The sequence below is a fragment of the Berghia stephanieae genome, chromosome 10, assembly GCF_034508935.2.
Source record: "Berghia stephanieae isolate SIO BIC M18660-M18661 chromosome 10, UCSD_Bste_1.3, whole genome shotgun sequence".
Classification (NCBI taxonomy): domain Eukaryota; kingdom Metazoa; phylum Mollusca; class Gastropoda; order Nudibranchia; family Aeolidiidae; genus Berghia; species Berghia stephanieae.
In genome coordinates, this window is record NC_088369.1 from 47,025,358 (window position 1) to 47,045,357 (window position 20,000).

At 35.8% G+C, this 20,000-nt stretch overlaps 1 protein-coding gene across 3 annotated transcripts in view; it reads right to left on the reverse strand.

The window, feature by feature from the left end:
- The window catches only part of LOC144955882 (X-ray radiation resistance-associated protein 1-like), a 56,495-nt gene that overhangs the window by 13,050 nt on the left and 23,445 nt on the right, over positions 1-20,000 (reverse strand). For 2 of the 3 annotated variants that reach the window (XM_078886136.1, XM_078886134.1), the window contains 7 exons: positions 16,503-16,669; positions 11,154-11,305; positions 9,055-9,127; positions 7,525-7,660; positions 6,618-6,784; positions 3,294-3,483; positions 154-266 (listed from right to left, as the gene is read on the reverse strand). In XM_078886136.1, the coding sequence (XP_078742262.1) occupies positions 154-266; positions 3,294-3,483; positions 6,618-6,784; positions 7,525-7,660; positions 9,055-9,127; positions 11,154-11,305; positions 16,503-16,669 (998 nt within the window). The remainder of the gene's footprint in view (positions 1-153; positions 267-3,293; positions 3,484-6,617; positions 6,785-7,524; positions 7,661-9,054; positions 9,128-11,153; positions 11,306-16,502; positions 16,670-20,000) is intronic. The other variant, XR_013641838.1, reaches the window with a different exon arrangement.

The following is a 20,000-nucleotide window of genomic DNA, read 5'->3' on the forward strand; positions in this document are numbered from 1 at the left end:
TGAAATCATGGTTAGGCAAATAACAAGAATGATATGAAATCCATTCACGACTAAACCCACTACAACAAAAACAGGATTATTACTCCACGGATCACATCGATGGCAAGAACCAACTTAACTTTTACCAAAACAGAACAAAGAACAAGACCTCACCCTGCGGTACTCCTGCACCATCTTCTTGACCTTGTTGAGTTCCACTGCCGGGTCACGGTAAACAAGCTGATGGCCCAGGGTGTGTTTGAGGGCCCGAATGTTGCCTTGAATGTCTGGTAGGGAACCATAGATTTAACATTACAAGATGGTGATCATCATAGATTTAACATTACAAGATGGTGGTCATCATAGATTTAACATTACAAGATGGTGATCATCATAGATTTAACATTACAAGATGGTGGTCATCATAGTTTTAACATTACAAGATGGTGATCATCATAGATTTAACATTACAAGATGGTGATCATCATAGATTTAACATTACAAGATGGTGATCATCATAGATTTAACATTACAAGATGGTGATCATCATAGATTTAATATTACAAGATGGTGATTATCACAAAACCTTCTATAAACACGATTAAAAATCATGAATCTGATGTCAGACCTTTGCGATACATAAGGTTCACCAGTTAAAATAGTGAGTGGAGAAGGCATTTATGTTCATAAGAATAAGACAGGAGAGAGACAGTGCCAGAGACAATAGACAATGGCAACTTTTCTCATCACTACAAAATTTCACATTCTCCGCTGTCTTCTAGTATTTTCTACTCTTTTCATTTCTTGTTATTAAAAGTAGCAGCGAAGTAATAAATTCCATCTCCCTTTAAGCATTGTTCAATAGAACTTGTGAACATGATGCATCCTTATGCAGAAAGCATTGTTCAATAGAACTTGTGAACATGATGCATTCTTATGCAGAAAGCATTGTTCAATAGAACTTGTGAACATGATGCATCCTTATGCAGAAAGCATTGTTCAATAGAACTTGTGAACATGATGCATCCTTATGCAGAAAGCATTGTTCAATAGAACTTGTGAACATGATGCATCCTTATGCAGAAAGCATTGTTCAATAGAACTTGTGAACATGATGCATCCTTATGCAGAAAGCATTGTTCAATAGAACTTGTGAACATGATGCATCCTTATGCAGAAAGCATTGTTCAATAGAACTTGTGAACATGATGCATCCTTATGCAGAAAGCATTGTTCAATAGAACTTGTGAACATGATGCATCCTTAAGCAGAAAGCATTGTTCAATAGAACTTGTGAACATGATGCATCCTTATGCAGAAAGCATTGTTCAATAGAACCTGTGAACATGATGCATCCTTATGCAGAAAGCATTGTTCAATAGAACTTGTGAACATGATACATCCTTATGGGGGAAGCATTGTTCAATAGAACTTGTGAACATGATGCATCCTTATGCGGAAAGCATTGTTAAATAGAACTTGTGAACATGATACATCCTTATGCAGAAAGCATTGTTCAATAGAACTTGTGAACATGATGCATCCTTATGCAGAAAGCATTGTTCAATAGAACTTGTGGACATGATGCATCCTTATGCAGAAAGCATTGTTCAATAGAACTGGTGAACATGATGCATCCTTGTGCAGAAAGCATTGTTCAATAGAACTTGTGGACATGATGCATCCTTATGCAGAAAGCATTGTTCAATAGAACTTGTGAACATGATACATCCTTATGCAGAAAGCATTGTTCAATAGAACTTGTGAACATGATGCATCCTTATGCAGAAAGCATTGTTCAATAGAACTTGTGAACATGATGCATCCTTATGCAGAAAGCATTGTTCAATAGAACTTGTGAACATGATGCATCCTTATGCAGAAAGCAGTGTTCAATAGAACTTGTGAACATGATACATCCTTATGCAGAAAGCATTGTTCAATAGAACTTGTGGGCATGATGCATCCTTATGCAGAAAGCATTGTTCAATAGAACTTGTGGGCATGATGCATCCTTATGCAGAAAGCATTGTTCAATAGAACCTGTGAACATGATGCATCCTTATGCAGAAAGCATTGTTCAATAGAACTTGTGAACATGATACATCCTTATGCAGAAAGCATTGTTCAATAGAACTTGTGAACATGATGCATCCTAATGCAGAAAGCATTGTTCAATAGAACTTGTGAACATGATGCATCCTTATGCAGAAAGCATTGTTCAATAGAACTTGTGAACATGATACATCCTTATGCAGAAAGCATTGTTCAATAGAACCTGTGAACATGATACATCCTTATGCAGAAAGCATTGTTCAATAGAACTTGTGGACATGATGCATCCTTATGCAGAAAGCATTGTTCAATAGAACTTGTGGGCATGATGCATCCTTATGCAGAAAGCATTGTTTAATAGAACTTGTGAACATGATGCATCCTTATGCAGAAAGCATTGTTCAATAGAACTTGTGAACATGATGCATCCTTATGCAGAAAGCATTGTTCAATAGAACCTGTGGGCATGATGCATCCTTATGCAGAATGAGTGAATGAATGAATAAATTAGATGAATAAATGAATGAAAGAGTAAATTAATTAATTAATGAGTGGATGAATAAATAAATAAGTGAATGACGAAATGAATGAGTGAATGAATTAATTAAACAGTGAATGAATAAATGAATGAATAAATTAATTGTTGAATGAATAAATGAATTCATGAATGAATCAATGTTTGTTTGTTTGTTTTTAAGGGTTTTATGGCGCTTGCAACACATTTAGGTTATATCAGCGCCAGTAAAAAGGAAGAAAATGGGAAAGTAAAAAGTTATAGAATTCCAATTAAAGCACCCAAGACAAAGTAAGACATAGGGGAGCTGGGAACAAATAGGGATCAGATGTAGATTCCAAGATCATACCACCAATGTACTTAGTTTGAGATCACCTAAAAGTCTCATCCAGACACAAGCACAGGTCCCAACTAAGAGGAATACACTCAAATGTTTACCAATCATATAATATAATATGTAAACTCAACATAATACAATGCATAGCAGAGAGATGATTTACAAGGAAAAAATTATCATCTCCCAAAACTATAACTATCCATTCGACTGTTTCCCTCCCTACCAAGGAGCCACGGCAAGGATCAGGACAAAACTAAGTAATTTCATAACAAGACAATGACAGGAAACAATTGGGAAACGGGTATGGGGGGATAGAAGACACAGCATGTACCTCCCTGCCCAATGAATCAATCAACGAATCAATAAATTGAACTGTTAAAAGAAAAACACCAATGAAAGTACAGAGACCTGAAGGGGGAGGTAATCCTGGTTCATCTTCCATATCCTCTATATCCAACAACAGTTCATATCCTTTGTACCGATCATCCTTCACGTCTGCTGCTACCCCACGCCTACTCAACGGTTCCTTCTGCTTCCTGTCCTTGTCTTGTTGACTCATGGAAGGTTTTTGAGGGGACGATGCTGGCACGTCATCTACCTGGGGTCGGAGGTCACGAATAAAGAGGTTAGAGGTTAAAGATCTGGGTAGCTGGGTCTGTTAGACGTGCTGGAAAGTATTTTGTGTCTGACTATAATCCTATCATAATGACATGAGCAAGTACAACTGTCAGAAAAACCCGACAGAAATTGGATAAGAATTTCAGCTGCTTAAGATTTGAGGCGGTGACTGTTTGAAATATCTTGATACATCCAATCTGTGACTGTTTGAAATATCTTGATACATCCAATCGGTGACTGTTTGAAATATCTTGATACATCCAATCGGTGACTGTTTGAAATATCTTGATACATCTAATCGGTGACTGTTTGAAATATCTTGATACATCCAAGCGGTGACTGTTTGAAATATCTTGATACATCCAATCGGTGACTGTTTAAAATATCTTGATACATCCAATCGGTGACTGTTTGAAATATCTTGATACATCCAATCTGTGACTGTTTGAAATATCTTGATACATCCAATCTGTGACTGTTTGAAATATCTTGATACATCCAATCTGTGACTGTTTGAAATATCTTGATACATCCAATCTGTGACTGTTTGAAATATCTTGATACATCCAATCTGTGACTGTTTGAAATATCTTGATACATCCAATCGGTGACTGTTTGAAATATCTTGATACATCCAATCTGTGACTGTTTGAAATATCTTGATACATCCAATCTGTGACTGTTTGAAATATCTTGATACATCCAATCTGTGACTGTTTGAAATATCTTGATACATCCAATCGGTGACTGTTTGAAATATCTTGATACATCCAATCTGTGACTGTTTGAAATATCTTGATACATCCAATCTGTGACTGTTTGAAATATCTTGATACATCCAATCGGTGACTGTTTGAAATATCTTGATACATCCAATCTGTGACTGTTTGAAATATCTTGATACATCCAATCTGTGACTGTTTGAAATATCTTGATACATCCAATCTGTGACTGTTTGAAATATCTTGATACATCCAATCGGTGACTGTTTGAAATATCTTGATACATCCAATCTGTGACTGTTTGAAATATCTTGATACATCCAAGCGGTGACTGTTTGAAATATCTTGATACATCCAAGCGGTGACTGTTTGAAATATCTTGATATATCCAATCTGTGACTGTTTGAAATATCTTGATACATCCAATCTGTGACTGTTTGAAATATCTTGATACATCCAATCTGTGACTGTTTGAAATATCTTGATACATCCAATCGGTGACTGTTTGAAATATCTTGATACATCCAATCTGTGACTGTTTGAAATATCTTGATACATCCAATCTGTGACTGTTTGAAATATCTTGATACATCCAATCTGTGACTGTTTGAAATATCTTGATACATCCAATCTGTGACTGTTTGAAATATCTTGATATATCCAATCTGTGACTGTTTGAAATATCTTGATACATCCAATCTGTGACTGTTTGAAATATCTTGATACATCCAATCGGTGACTGTTTGAAATATCTTGATACATCCAATCGGTGACTGTTTGAAATATCTTGATACATCCAATCTGTGACTGTTTGAAATATCTTGATACATCCAAGCGGTGACTGTTTGAAATATCTTGATACATCCAAGCGGTGACTGTTTGAAATATCTTGATATATCCAATCTGTGACTGTTTGAAATATCTTGATACATCCAATCGGTGACTGTTTGAAATATCTTGATACATCCAAGCGGTGACGGTTTGAAATATCTTGATACATCCAAGCGGTGACTGTTTGAAATATCTTGATACATCCAATCGGTGACTGTTTGAAATATCTTGATACATCCAATCGGTGACTGTTTGAAATATCTTGATACATCCAATCAGTGACTGTTTGAAATATCTTGATACATCCAATCTGTGACTGTTTGAAATATCTTGATATATCCAATCTGTGACTGTTTGAAATATCTTGATACATCCAATCTGTGACTGTTTGAAATATCTTGATATATCCAATCTGTGACTGTTTGAAATATCTTGATACATCCAATCGGTGACTGTTTGAAATATCTTGATACATCCAAGCGGTGACTGTTTGAAATATCTTGATACATCCAATCGGTGACTGTTTGAAATATCTTGATACATCCAAGCGGTGACTGTTTGAAATATCTTGATATATCCAATCTGTGACTGTTTGAAATATCTTGATACATCCAATCGGTGACTGTTTGAAATATCTTGATACATCCAATCGGTGACTGTTTGAAATATCTTGATACATCCAATCGGTGACTGTTTGAAATATCTTGATACATCCAAGTAATCATCACAAAAACTGACCACATGTGTGACTGTTTGAAATATCTTGATACATCCAAGTAATCATCACAAAAACTGACCACATGTGTGACTGTTTGAAATATCTTGATACATCCAAGTAATCATCACAAAAACTGACCACATGTGTGACTGTTTGAAATATCTTGATACATCCAAGTAATCATCACAAAAACTGACCACATGTGTGACTGAGACCGTTTCAAAACCCCCCAAGACTTGGAGAGAATACCATGATGAAGGTATTGAGTTCCAAACAGTAGGGCCAGTGTCTGATTTATCACCAAAACTTTAAAAGTTTGGTTCCTGGTGTCAGCTACAAATTACAATTCCTCAAATCTAAGTACTTTACATTTGCTAGTGAGGCAAGTGTTCGAAAACACTCTAATGTTTTGAAACTGAGTCAAATTTACAATCAACTATAAAGAATTTAATTTTTAAAAATAAAATATATACAACAAAACAAAGTTTGTGAGTTTCACACAGTAGGGCCAGTTTTATATATAAAATTGACATCCACCACCAAAACTTTAAAGTTTGTTTTTCTGTGCCATGAATAACTTACAACCCTGAGATTTAAATATTTTACATTTGCATGTGAGGCGAGTGTTCAAAATGATTGTTGTGTTTTGTCATTTGAGACAAATTTACAATCAACTATAAAGTCAATCAGCTATCAAGTATTTCTAAACTACAACAAAAAGTATTAAAAAAACAACAACACAAAACAAAACCCCACAATCCTTTCAAGAGTTACTAGTCACTGACTTCCCGATGCCTCGACAATCCAAAGTCAACTAGAGCTTCAACGGCCCTCATGACTTACTTGTGTCATGAAAAACGCGTCAGACGGCTCTCTCTCCATCCCATCCTCTTGATAATACTCCTCCTCCTCCTCATCCTCTTCTTCTTCCAAAATCTGATTGGTCCACGCCTGAGTTGCCTCCCCCTTGGGTGTGCTGGGGATGGGGGGTAGGACAGATCGACCTTTTCCTGAGGAAGGAAAACGTGAAAGAGACAATGTGAAACTTAAATAAAATAAATAAATAAATAAACAATAATATTCCCTTTATTCATCCCATAGGGGAAATTTGTCTCTAGGGTCTATTCCAAGGGATAACTGGAATAACCCAGGCGTCAGCAGCAGCGCTGCGTCACAAATTGAGCTAAGGTGAGGTCACTTGATCAAGGCCACACAGCACAGTGGTGGATGATCAAACTCGGTACCTTTTGGGTACGAAGCACAGACCGTACCACTGAGCCACGCTCTATCAGAGAAAACTGCCATATTCTTATTTATAAAAATTTATTTAGTGAGTTAGAGAGGAAAATACTTGTCTTGTTTGGTTTATAGAACAAAAACGTGTTTGGACAGACAGAGACAGAGAGACAGAGAGAGAGAGAGAGAGAGAGAGAGAGAGAGAGAGAGAGAGAGAGAGAGAGAGAGAGAGAGACAGGGACAGAGAGAGAGAGAGACAGGGACAGAGAGAGAGTTAGAGACAGAGAGAGAGAGAGAGACAGAGACAGAAAGAGAGACAGAGACAGAGAGAGAGAGACAGGGACAGAGAGAGACAGAAAGAAAGACAGGAACAGAGAGAGAGAGAGAGACAGAGACAGAGAGACAGAGACAGAGACAGAGAGAGAGAGATAGAGAGAGAGAGAGAGAGAGACAGAGAGAGAGAGAGAGAGAGAGAGAGAGAGAGAGAGAGAGGGGGGGCAGGGCGGATACTAACCACGAAACCCCTTGTTTGGGACGGGAGATGACCCATGATGGTCGGCAGAATTGCTGACACGGGGATGGGGAGGTAACTCTATTGCCATTTTTTCCTCCAGTGAGAGTTTTGGAACTTTCGGAACTTGCTCTGTGATCTGGAAAAAGGGATTGGGGTTGGGGAAAGGGGAAAGGGTAGGGAAAGGATGGAACAAAATACTTTTGTACACATATGTTTACTTAACACAATGTCATGGCTAATACTCTGATCTACCTCAACTTTCTAATTGTGGCAATTAGAACGGGACCAACCCTGGGACCACAAGAAGAATTAGAGAGAAGAAAAAACACTAGCTTTAATTATAGTTGAGACCTTGGAAAAGGCTCTTTACTTACATTTTCTTACCGTACTCAAAAGAAAAATGAGTACCTAGCCATTGACAGCGTTGTCTCTGTTGGGACGCCTATCAGGCGTCATGTCTCATTTTACATGTTAGATGTTGCTGTTGGCTTTGGACCCCTTGTAAAGGTCTTTGAGCATGTTTAGTGGATATTGTGCTATATAAATACTCAATTTAAAAAAAAAATAGGCTTCATGTTTCATCCTACATATTAAATGTTCCTGTTGGCTTGGCACCCCTTTTTAAAGGCCTTTGAGCATGTTTTGTGGATATAAAAATACAAAAGTTTTCAAAACACAAGACATTCATCGGAAGTTGAATTGAAGCTGATAATATTATAGGGGCCATAGCTCAGCACTACAGTCTGCTTCTAGCCTGAAAGGTACCGAGTTCGATCACCCGCCGCTGCATTGTGTGGCCTTGAGCAAGTCACCTTACCCTATCTCAATTTGCGGCGCTGCAATGCGGCTTGTGCCTGGATCATTCCAGTCTTCCCTTGGAATAGACCCTAGAGACAAAATTCCCCTATGGAATGAATAAAGGGAATTTTATTTTATTCTTTAATTCATCTTACTGTTATGTTTTGAGAGATTTTTTCCTTTGTTTTTGTTTAGTATTTGTGGGCATTTTGTGGGGGGGGGGGGGGGGGGGGGGGGGGGGGGGGGGGGGGGGGGGTCCTTTTGGTGTGTGTTTTGTTTTTTGTTGTTTTGTTGTTTTTTTCGTTGATAAGCAATAAAAGCTTTAAATTAAAATGTGATACCCTCGTGGTCAACTTGACCTTTAACTTCCCCTTACCAACGACAGGAAAATCGTCACATTCGCTACGATACAACCAACATTTTTTTCTGAGTATATATATTATATATATATATGATTTGATTTTAAAACAACAATATTTAAAGAAAAAGTGTTGTTATATTTACAATAACTTAATACTATTTGTAACGCTTGTTTTGATCTACAATATCATGTATATCATGCATTTTGTGCGTTTAAATTGGAGTTAAAAAATTCAAGTTATGTGTTGGGTAGGTATGAGATTTTAGTAAAAGTTTTGAGAATTGTTGGAAAGGAGAGAGTTAAGGGACACTACTCTATCTCAAATTCATTAAAACAAAAAATAGGTCAAGTCATCAGCAAACAATTCATACCTTTCTATTCTTGGGTCGTATTTCTACTTTGGCGTTTTTGGCCACGCCTTTACCTGGCTCTGCTGGTTTTTTCCTGAAAAGAATAAAAAATATTAGAAAACATTGTGTCAAAACCATGGCAGGCAAACACGTCTGTCAAAACCATGGCAAGCAAACACGTTATACATTGTGTCAAAACCATGGCAGGCAAACACGTTATACATTGTGTCAAAACCATGGCAGGCAAACACGTTATACATTGTGTCAAAACCATGGCAGGCAAACACGTTATACATTGTGTCAAAACCATGGCAGGCAAACACGTTATACATTGTGTCAAAACCATGGCAGGCAAACACGTTATATACATTGTGTCAAAACCATGGCAGGCAATCACGTTATACATTGTGTCAAAACCATGGCAGGCAAACACGTTATACATTGTGTCAAAACCATGGCAGGCAAACACGTTATACATTGTGTCAAAACCATGGCAGGCAAACACGTTATACATTGTGTCAAAGCCATGGCAGGCAAACACGTTATACATTGTGTCAAAACCATGGCAGGCAAACACGTTATACATTGTGTCAAAACCATGGCAGGCAAACACGTTATATATTGTGTCAAAACCATGGCAGGCAAACACGTGATACATTGTGTCAAAGCCATGGCAGGCAAACACGTTGTACATTGTGTCAAAACCATGGCAGGCAAACACGTGATACATTGTGTCAAAGCCATGGCAGGCAGACACGTTATTAGCAAGGACTATGAAAAATATTTTTTTCTCTTTTTGACGAAAAATTTTGTCTAAAATCAAAGCCCTATCTCCACTGAGTGAAAATGTTTTTGAATTTTGAAAATCCATTCATAAATAAACAAGTTATGCAGTTTCAAAGGTGTCATTTATTTGGATGACCCGCAAAGAGGAAAAAAACGCGAAAATATGGGACGCTTTTTCGACATTTTTTTTCGACCTTTGGTTGTATCTTGCGTAATAAGTGGATTAAAAGATTGAAACTTGAAGAGCAAATTAGGATGGTGTTTTGTAAAATACGGGAAAAGTACTCGTCATATTCATATGAAATTTTACAACCAAAAAGAAGAAATGTTCATGTATTACCTTGTCAGCGACAAAACCTCCACGCCCGGTAGTTTTAGAAATATTTTACTCCAAAGAATAAAAATTTATTTTTAACGGTCTTCTGGTAATCGCGCGAGTTTTGTCGCTTGACATAATCTAAAATGACATTTTTTATAACTGTGTGCCAACTTTCAGTCATATTCATCGATAAACAGCGTCGTAATTAATTTATTTAAAATAGCATATACGAACCGGCTTCGTCCCATATTTTGACGCAAATTCGGGCACTTCGTGAGCGAAAAAGAGGCCCAAAGATTTGTGCGGGATAGTCATTGCTAACGTTATACATTGTGTCAAAACCATGGCAGGCAAACACGTTATACATTGTGTCAAAACCATGGCAGGCAAACACGTTATACATTGTGTCAAAACCATGGCAGGCAATCACGTTATACATTGTGTCAAAACCATGGCAGGCAAACACGTTATACATTGTGTCAAAACCATGGCAGGCAAAAACGTTATACATTGTGTCAAAACCATGGCAGGCAAACACGTTATACAGTGTGTCAAAACCATGGCAGGCAATCACGTTATACATTGTGTCAAAACCATGGCAGGCAATCATGTTATACTATTACATGCACAAACACACACACACAAATACACCAATACATAAGCACTAACAAAAAAAAAAATTAATAATTACAATGATGATGATAATAATAACAATAATGATAACAATAATAATAATAATAATAATAATAATAATAATAATAATAATAATAATAATAATAATAATAATAATAATAATAATAATAATAATAATAATAATAATAATAATAACAAGAATAACAATACTATTACTACTACTACTAATAATAATAATCATCCTCATCATCTCCATCACCCTCATCATCATTATCATCATCAATATCAACATCACCCTCATTATCATCATCATCATCAACATCACCATCACCCTCATTATCATCATCATCATCATGGCCAGAGATAATGACAACGTCCATACCTGTTGACTTTGATTCCAAGACGTTCCTGTAAGAATCTTTTGACAATAGGGGGATCCCCACTCCTTTCATTGGTCAGGGGGTTGTCGCTGATATCCATCTCGACCAGCATCGGCCACGCAGCCATAGCCAGGAGAGCTTCTTCCTCACAAATCTGACAGGATACAGAGATGGAAAACAAAAGGAATACAAACAGCTTTTTAAACAAAATAAATCAAATACTCTTTTACATTCTAAAGGAGGGTTTCAAACTCATGACCTTTCAAAAAGACAAATAGTGTAGTCCTGCTTCTGTTGTTGGCTGAAGATGACCTTTGAGCTCGAAACATTCCTCGTTAAATGTTTAGTAATTTTTTTCCTTTTACAGAAGCACAGATTATATCGAGTGAACATTGACTGAAAATAAAGATGAATAAAATGTATTTTGTTTTTTTCTTGTTTTTTTTTTTAAAGGATTTTACTGCACTAGCAACACATTAAGCCATTTCAGCGGGAGGAAAATGGGATAATCGATAAATAATCAATATATGTTTAAATTACAATTAAAGCACCCAAGAAAAAGGAAGACAAAGGGAAATGGTATAAATAGGGATCAGATGTAGATTCCAAGAGCACATTATCAGTGTACTTAGTTTGAGATCACCTAAAAGTTTCAAAAACAGACACAAACATAGGATCCCACTAAGAGAAATACCCTAAAATGCTTACATTGTACATTTAAAACAACAAATATAATAATACATAACAGAGAAATGATTTACAAAGGAAAAATATATCATCTCCCAAAACTTTAACTATACATTTGACTGGTTCCCTCCCAGTTAAGGACTCTGACAAGGGAAAGAACAAAACCAAGTAATCAACATCGTCATCCTTATAATCATCATCATCATCATCATCATCATCATCATCATCATCATCATCATCATCATCATCATCATCATCATCATCATCATCAAGTGATATGAGTTCTGAGACAAAAGATGGGCCATCACAATTCTCCAATCCTTCATTTCTCATTGACATCAAATCACTAGTCAATCCTATGATTGTATACCATGATTGTCCATTGTTTATAGATGATTGTATGCCATGATTGTCCACTGTTTATAGATAATTGTATGCCATGATTGTCCACTGCTTATAGATGATTGTATGCCATGATTGTCCACTGTTTATAGATAATTGTATGCCATGATTGTCCACTGTTTATAGATAATTGTATACCATGATTGTCCACTGTTTATAGATGATTGTATGCCATGATTGTCCACTGTTTATAGATAATTGTATGCCATGATTATCCATTGTTTATAGATGATTGTATGCCATGATTGTCCACTGTTTATAGATAATTGTATGCCATGATTGTCCACTGCTTATAGATGATTGTATGCCATGATTGTCCACTGCTTATAGATGATTGTATGCCATGATTGTCCACTGTTTATAGATAATTGTATGCCATGATTGTCCACTGTTTATAGATGATTGTATGCCATGATTGTCCACTGTTTATAGATAATTGTATGCCATGATTGTCCACTGTTTATAGATAATTGTATACATGATTGTCCACTTTTATAGATGATTGTATGCCATGATTGTCACTGTTTTAGATAATGTATGCCATGATTGTCCATTGTTTATAATGATGTATGCCATGATTGTCCACTGTTTATAGATGATTGTATGCCATGATTGTCCAATGTTTATAGATATTGTATGCCATGATTGTCCACTGTTTATAGATGATTGTATGCCATGATTGTCCACTGTTTATAGATAATTGTATGCCATGATTGTCCACTGTTTATAGATAATTGTATACCATGATTGTCCACTGTTTATAGATGATTGTATGCCATGATTGTCCACTGTTTATAGATAATTGTATGCCATGATTGTCCATTGTTTATAGATGATTGTATGCCATGATTGTCCACTGTTTATAGATAATTGTATGCCATGATTGTCCACTGCTTATAGATGATTATATGCCATGATTGTCCACTGTTTATAGATAATTGTATGCCATGATTGTCCACTGCTTATAGATGATTGTATGCCATGATTGTCCATTGTTTATAGATTATATCATGTCATGATTGTCCATTGTTTATACATGATTGTATGTCATGATTGTCCATTGTTTATAGATGATTGTATGCCATGATTGTCCATTGTTTATAGATTATATCATGTCATGATTGTCCATTGTTTATACATGATTGCATGCCATGATTGTCCACTGTTTATAGATGATATCATACCATGATTGTCCATTGTTTATAGATGAATGCTGGCCATGATTGTCCATTGTTAATAGATGATATCATACCATGATTGTCCATTGTTTATAGATGATATCATACCATGATTGTCCATTGTTTATAGATGATATCATACCCTGATTGTCCATTGTTTATAGATGATATCATACCATGATTGTCCATTGTTTATAGATGATATCATGCCATGATTGTCCATTGTTTATAGATTATATCATGCCATGATTGTCCATTGTTTATAGATTATATCATACCATGATTGTCCATTGTTTATAGATGATATCATGCCATGATTGTCCATTGTTTATAGATGATATCATACCATGATTGTCCATTGTTTATAGATGATATCATACTATGATTGTCCATTGTTTATAGATGATATCATACCATGATTGTCCATTGTTTATTGATGATATCATACTATGATTGTCCATTGTTTATAGATTATATCATACCATGATTGTCCATTGTTTATACATTATATCTTACCATGATTGTCCATTGTTTATAGATGGTATCATGCCATGATTGTCCATTGTTTATAGATGATATCATACTATGATTGTCCATTGTTTATAGATGATATCATACCATGATTGTCCATTGTTTATAGATGATATCTTACCATGATTGTCCATTGTTTATAGATTATATCATGCCATGATTGTCCATTGTTTATAGATGATATCATAACCTGATTGTCCATTGTTTATAGATGATATCATACCATGATTGTCCATTGTTTATAGATGAATGCATGCTATGATTGTCCATTGTTTATAGATGATATCATACCATGATTGTCCATTGTTTATAGATTATATCATCCATGATTGTCCATTGTTTATAGATGATATCGTACCATGATTGTCCATTGTTTTATAGATTGATATCATCTGCCATGATTGTCCATTGTTTATAGATATATCATGCCATGATTGTCCATTGTTTATAGATATATCATATGCCATGATTGTCCATTGTTTATGATGATATCATACCATGATTGTCCATTGTTTATAGATTATATCATACATGATTGTCCATTGTTTATAGATGATATCATACCATGATTGTCCATTGTTTATAGATGATATATCATGATCCATGAGATTGTCCATTTTATAGATGAATCTTGATTGTCATGTTATAGATGATATCATACCATAGATTGTCCATTGTTTATTATGATTATATCATCCATGATTGTCCATGTTTAATATTACTATGTGTCCAGTTTAGATGATATCTTACCATGATTGTCCATTGTTTTATAGATATATCATCATGCCATGATTGTCCATTGTTTATAGATGATATCATAACCTGATTGTCCATTGTTTATAGATGATATCATACCATGATTGTCCATTGTTTATAGATGAATGCATGCTATGATTGTCCATTGTTTATAGATGATATCATACCATGATTGTCCATTGTTTATAGATTATATCATACTATGATTGCCCATTGTTTATAGATGATTGTATGCCATGATTGTCCATTGTTTATAGATTATATCATCCCATGATTGTCCATTGTTTATAGATGATATCATGCCATGATTGTCCATTGTTTATAGATTATATCTTACCATGATTCACCATTGTTTATAGATGATATCATACCATGATTGTCCATTGTTTATAGATTATATCATACTATGATTGTCCATTGTTTATAGATGATTGTATGCCATGATTGTCCATTGTTTATAGATGATATCATGCCATGATTGTCCATTGTTTATAGATTATATCATGCCATGATTGTCCATTGTTTATAGATGATTGTATGCCATGATTGTCCATTGTTCACAGATGATATCATGCCATGATTGTCCATTGTTTATAGATTATATCATACTATGATTGCCCATTGTTTATAGATGATATCATGCCATGATTGTCCATTGTTTATAGATTATATCATGCCATGATTGCCCACTGTTTATAGATGATATCATGCCATGATTGTCCATTGTTTATAGATTATATCATGCCATAATTGTCCATTGTTTATAGATGATTGTATGCCATGATTGTCCATTGTTAATAGATTATATCATGCCATGATTGTCCATTGTTTACAGATGATATCATGCCATGATTGTCCATTGTTTATAGATTATATCATACTATGATTGCCCATTGTTTATAGATGATTGTATGCCATGATTGTCCATTGTTTATAGATGATATCTTACCATGATTGTCCATTGTTTATAGATTATATCATGCCATGATTGTCCATTGTTTATAGATTATATCATACCATGATTGTCCATTGTTTATAGATGATATCATGCCATGATTGTCCATTGTTTATAGATGATATCTTACCATGATTGTCCATTGTTTATAGATGATATCATGCCATGATTGTCCAGTGTTTATAGATGATTGTATGCCATGATTATTATCCATTGCATACAAACACACATGGAATGGAACGGAATGGAAAATTTATATAACGCCATTATCCATTTACAAAGCTCAATAGTCTGTGTTACAATAGCAATAATAACTAATAAATAAACACATTAATACTAGTGTAATGTAAATTAGCACAGACAGGCTTTTCTGAAATCAAAACAGTGTAAACAATTGGTCATTAGAACAACATTTTACAAAGGTGTTCTTTCAATAGGCCAGGGAAGCCTGGACCTTAACCATCGTTTATTCTGGTTCCTAAATCCTTGGAAGTGTGTATCTAATCAGTCGTTTGGAGGACTGATAATGAATAAGTTATATACTGAATCACAAGGTGACATGCCTATTTTAGTAGCAGGACGTATCAGCAAATTCTTGGGATTACGGGACGTACAAGAGTGAGGATGGATGATCTTTATTGACGACCAGCATATATACTATTTAGACTAGAAAATAAGATGCCATCATACTGACACCAGAACATCATTTACACAAGGTATGTATTCAGTACTCTACAAGATTGGTTTTACACTTCCAATGAGATTGGAACCAGTTTGGGTTTTTTTGGACAATACATGTTTATTCCCTATTAAATAATGTTGATTGTACAAGATTTCCATACTTTGTTATTGGACAGGTTCAGATATCGGAGTTCAGGGAAGGGAGGCAATCTTGGCATGGGTTTCAGTGACATCTCCTGATTTATTTCCCCTTGTAAATCATTGTCCGTTTCCAGCTCAGTGATGCGGGCAGACAGGTCACCAGTGGCAAAGTTGTCATTTAACAGGTCTGTGGGAGAAAACAATCAACAAGTGTCGACAATTACATGACAAAAAAACAACAACATGACAACAATTAATTACATGACAAAAAACCCCCCAAAAAAACATGACAACAGTTATAATGAGACAACAATCATGTGACAACAATAACGCGACTACAGTAATGTGACAACAATCACACGACAACAATCACACGACAACAATCACATGACAACAATCACATGACAACAATCACACGACAACAATCACACGACAACAATCACATGACAACAATCACATGACAACAATCACATGACAACAATCACATGACAACAATCACACGACAACAATCACATGACAACAATCACATGACAACAATCACATGACAACAATCACATGACAACAATCACACGACAACAATCACATGACAACAATCACACGACAACAATCATATGACAACAATCTCACATCAATACATTATCCAATGAGCCTCTGACAAAATACATTTCTCCCCCCCCCCCCCACACCCTGTCATTCTTGAGCTTACAAAAAAACAAAATAACTTGAGTTTTTATATATCGCAATATTCACTAACCATGCTCAAAGCACTTTACATTCTCCACATAAAACAAAACATACAAAACAAAAATAACATTTTTAAAATAATAATTTATCAACGTTTCACATTTTGGGAAAAATATACACCTAAACAGACCTGGCTAACACCGGTCTGAGTCTGAGAGAAACGGTCACAGTTATTGTTACTGTTTTCAAACCAAATTGATTCAAGGCAATAACACAAAATATCCAATCCTGGCTATGTGGGATTTGTCGGTCTTGATAGTTGGTAGAGCACTCGCCTCGCACACAAAGGGAATAAGATCAATCCCCGGTTAAGTTGAGATTTTTTCTGACCCCTTCCTCACCCCCCCCCCCCCCCCCTTTGTCCACCCAGCAATGATAGGGTAGCTGGGTCCGTTAGATCTGACAGAAAGTACTTTGAAATAGACTAGGAGTTTGTCCAGCCAAAGGATATCCAACAAATGTCATTGTCTCAGTGAAAAGGATATCGAACAAATGTTATTGTCTCAGTGAAAAGGATATCCAACAAATGTTATTGTCTCCGTGAAAAGGATATCCAACAAATGTTATTGTCTCCGTGATTTATGACTTAGAATGCACCTGATACCATTAGTATTGTTGTTGTTGTTGTTGTTGTTGTTGTTGTTGTTGTTGTTGTTGTTGTTGTTATTATTGTTATTATTATTACTATTATTATTATTATTATTATTATTATTATTATTATTATTATTATTATTATTATTATTATTATTATTATTATTATTATTATTATTATTATTATTATTATTATTATTATTATTATTATTATTATTATTATCATAAGCAATAACAGGCTTATACAAAATAATTAAAACATACAAACTAAATAAATGATAATAATGAAATTCTCTTCTATAACGCTAAATGGCAAAACGTCAAAGCGTTTTACAAAATGTCTTTTCAAACCATAAACACACTTACGCCATAAGACCTATGCGGCAGTCGCACACACAAACTACACAAGTTTCAGAACAATAAAATAAAAAGTGATATTTGATAAATGAAAAATCAAAATAAAACAAACAATTAACTAATCAAGCAGAAAATATCTACGATAAAAATTTCTGGAAATAAAATTCTTTTTCAGCTTTTTAATAAATCCTTATTGCTGCCCGAGCCCAACTGTCAAAGGAAGTGAGTCCTAAATGGAATGTCCTGCGTTATAGAAAGATGCCACAGCCTAACTGTCAAAGGAAGCGAGTCCTAAATGGAACGTCCTGTGTTATAGAAAGATGCCACAGCCTAACTGTCAAAGGAAGCGAGTCCTAAATGAAATGTCCTGCGTAATAGAAAGATGCCACAAGATGCCACAGCCTAACTGTCAAAGGAAGCGAGTCCTAAATGGAACGTCCTGTGTTATAGAAAGATGCCACAGCCTAACTGTCAAAGGAAGCGAGTCCTAAATGAAATGTCCTGCGTAATAGAAAGATGCCACAAGATGCCACAGCCTAACTGTCAAAGGAAGTGAGTCCTAAATGGAACGTCCTGTGTTATAGAAAGATGCCACAAGATGCCACAGCCTAACTGTCAAAGGAAGCGAGTCCTAAATGGAACGTCCTGTGTTATAGAAAGATGCCACAGCCTAACTGTCAAAGGAAGCTAGTCCTAAATAAAATGTCCTGCGTAATAGAAAGATGCCACAAGATGCCACAGCCTAACTGTCAAAGGAAGCGAGTCCTAAATGGAATGTCCTGCGTTATAGAAAGATGCCACAGCCTAACTGTCAAAGGAAGCTAGTCCTAAATGAAATGTCCTGCGTAATAGAAAGATGCCACAAGATGCCACAGCCTAACTGTCAAAGGAAGCGAGTCCTAAATGGAATGTCCTGCGTTATAGAAAGATGCCACAGCCTAACTGTCAAAGGAAGCGAGTCCTAAATGAAATGTCCTGCGTAATAGAAAGATGCCACAAGATGCCACAGCCTAACTGTCAAAGGAAGCGAGTCCTAAATGAAATGTCCTGCGTAATAAAAAGATGCCACAAGATGCCACAGCCTAACTGTCAAAGGAAGCGAGTCCTAAATGGAATGTCCTGCGTAATAGAAAGATGCCACAAGATGCCACAGCCTAACTGTCAAAGGAAGCGAGTCCTAAATGGAATGTCCTGCGTTATAGAAAGATGCCACAAGATGCCACAGCCTAACTGTCAAAGGAAGCGAGTCCTAAATGAAATGTCCTGCGTTATAGAAAGATGCCACAGCCTAACTGTCAAAGGAAGCGAGTCCTAAATGAAATGTCCTGCGTAATAGAAAGATGCCACAAGATGCCACAGCCTAACTGTCAAAGGAAGCGAGTCCTAAATGAAATGTCCTGTGTTATAGAAAGATGCCACAGCCTGACTGTCAAAGGAAGCGAGTCCTAAATGGAATGTCCTGTGTTATAGAAAGATGCCACAGCCTAACTGTCAAAGGAAGCGAGTCCTAAATGAAATGTCCTGCGTAATAGAAAGATGCCACAAGATGCCACAGCCTAACTGTCAAAGGAAGCGAGTCCTGAATGAAATGTCCTGTGTTATAGAAAGATGCCACAAGATGCCACAGCCTAACTGTCAAAGGAAGCGAGTCCTGAATGGAATGTCCTGCGTTATAGAAAGATCTATCACTGAAATTAATAAGCTGTGAAAACACATCAACAACACATTTGAGGTTACAAATTATTTCCAAAAATACATTACAAAGTTTGGCATCCCACACAATATACATCAATAAGTATTATTTCACACAACACATTAGAAAGTTT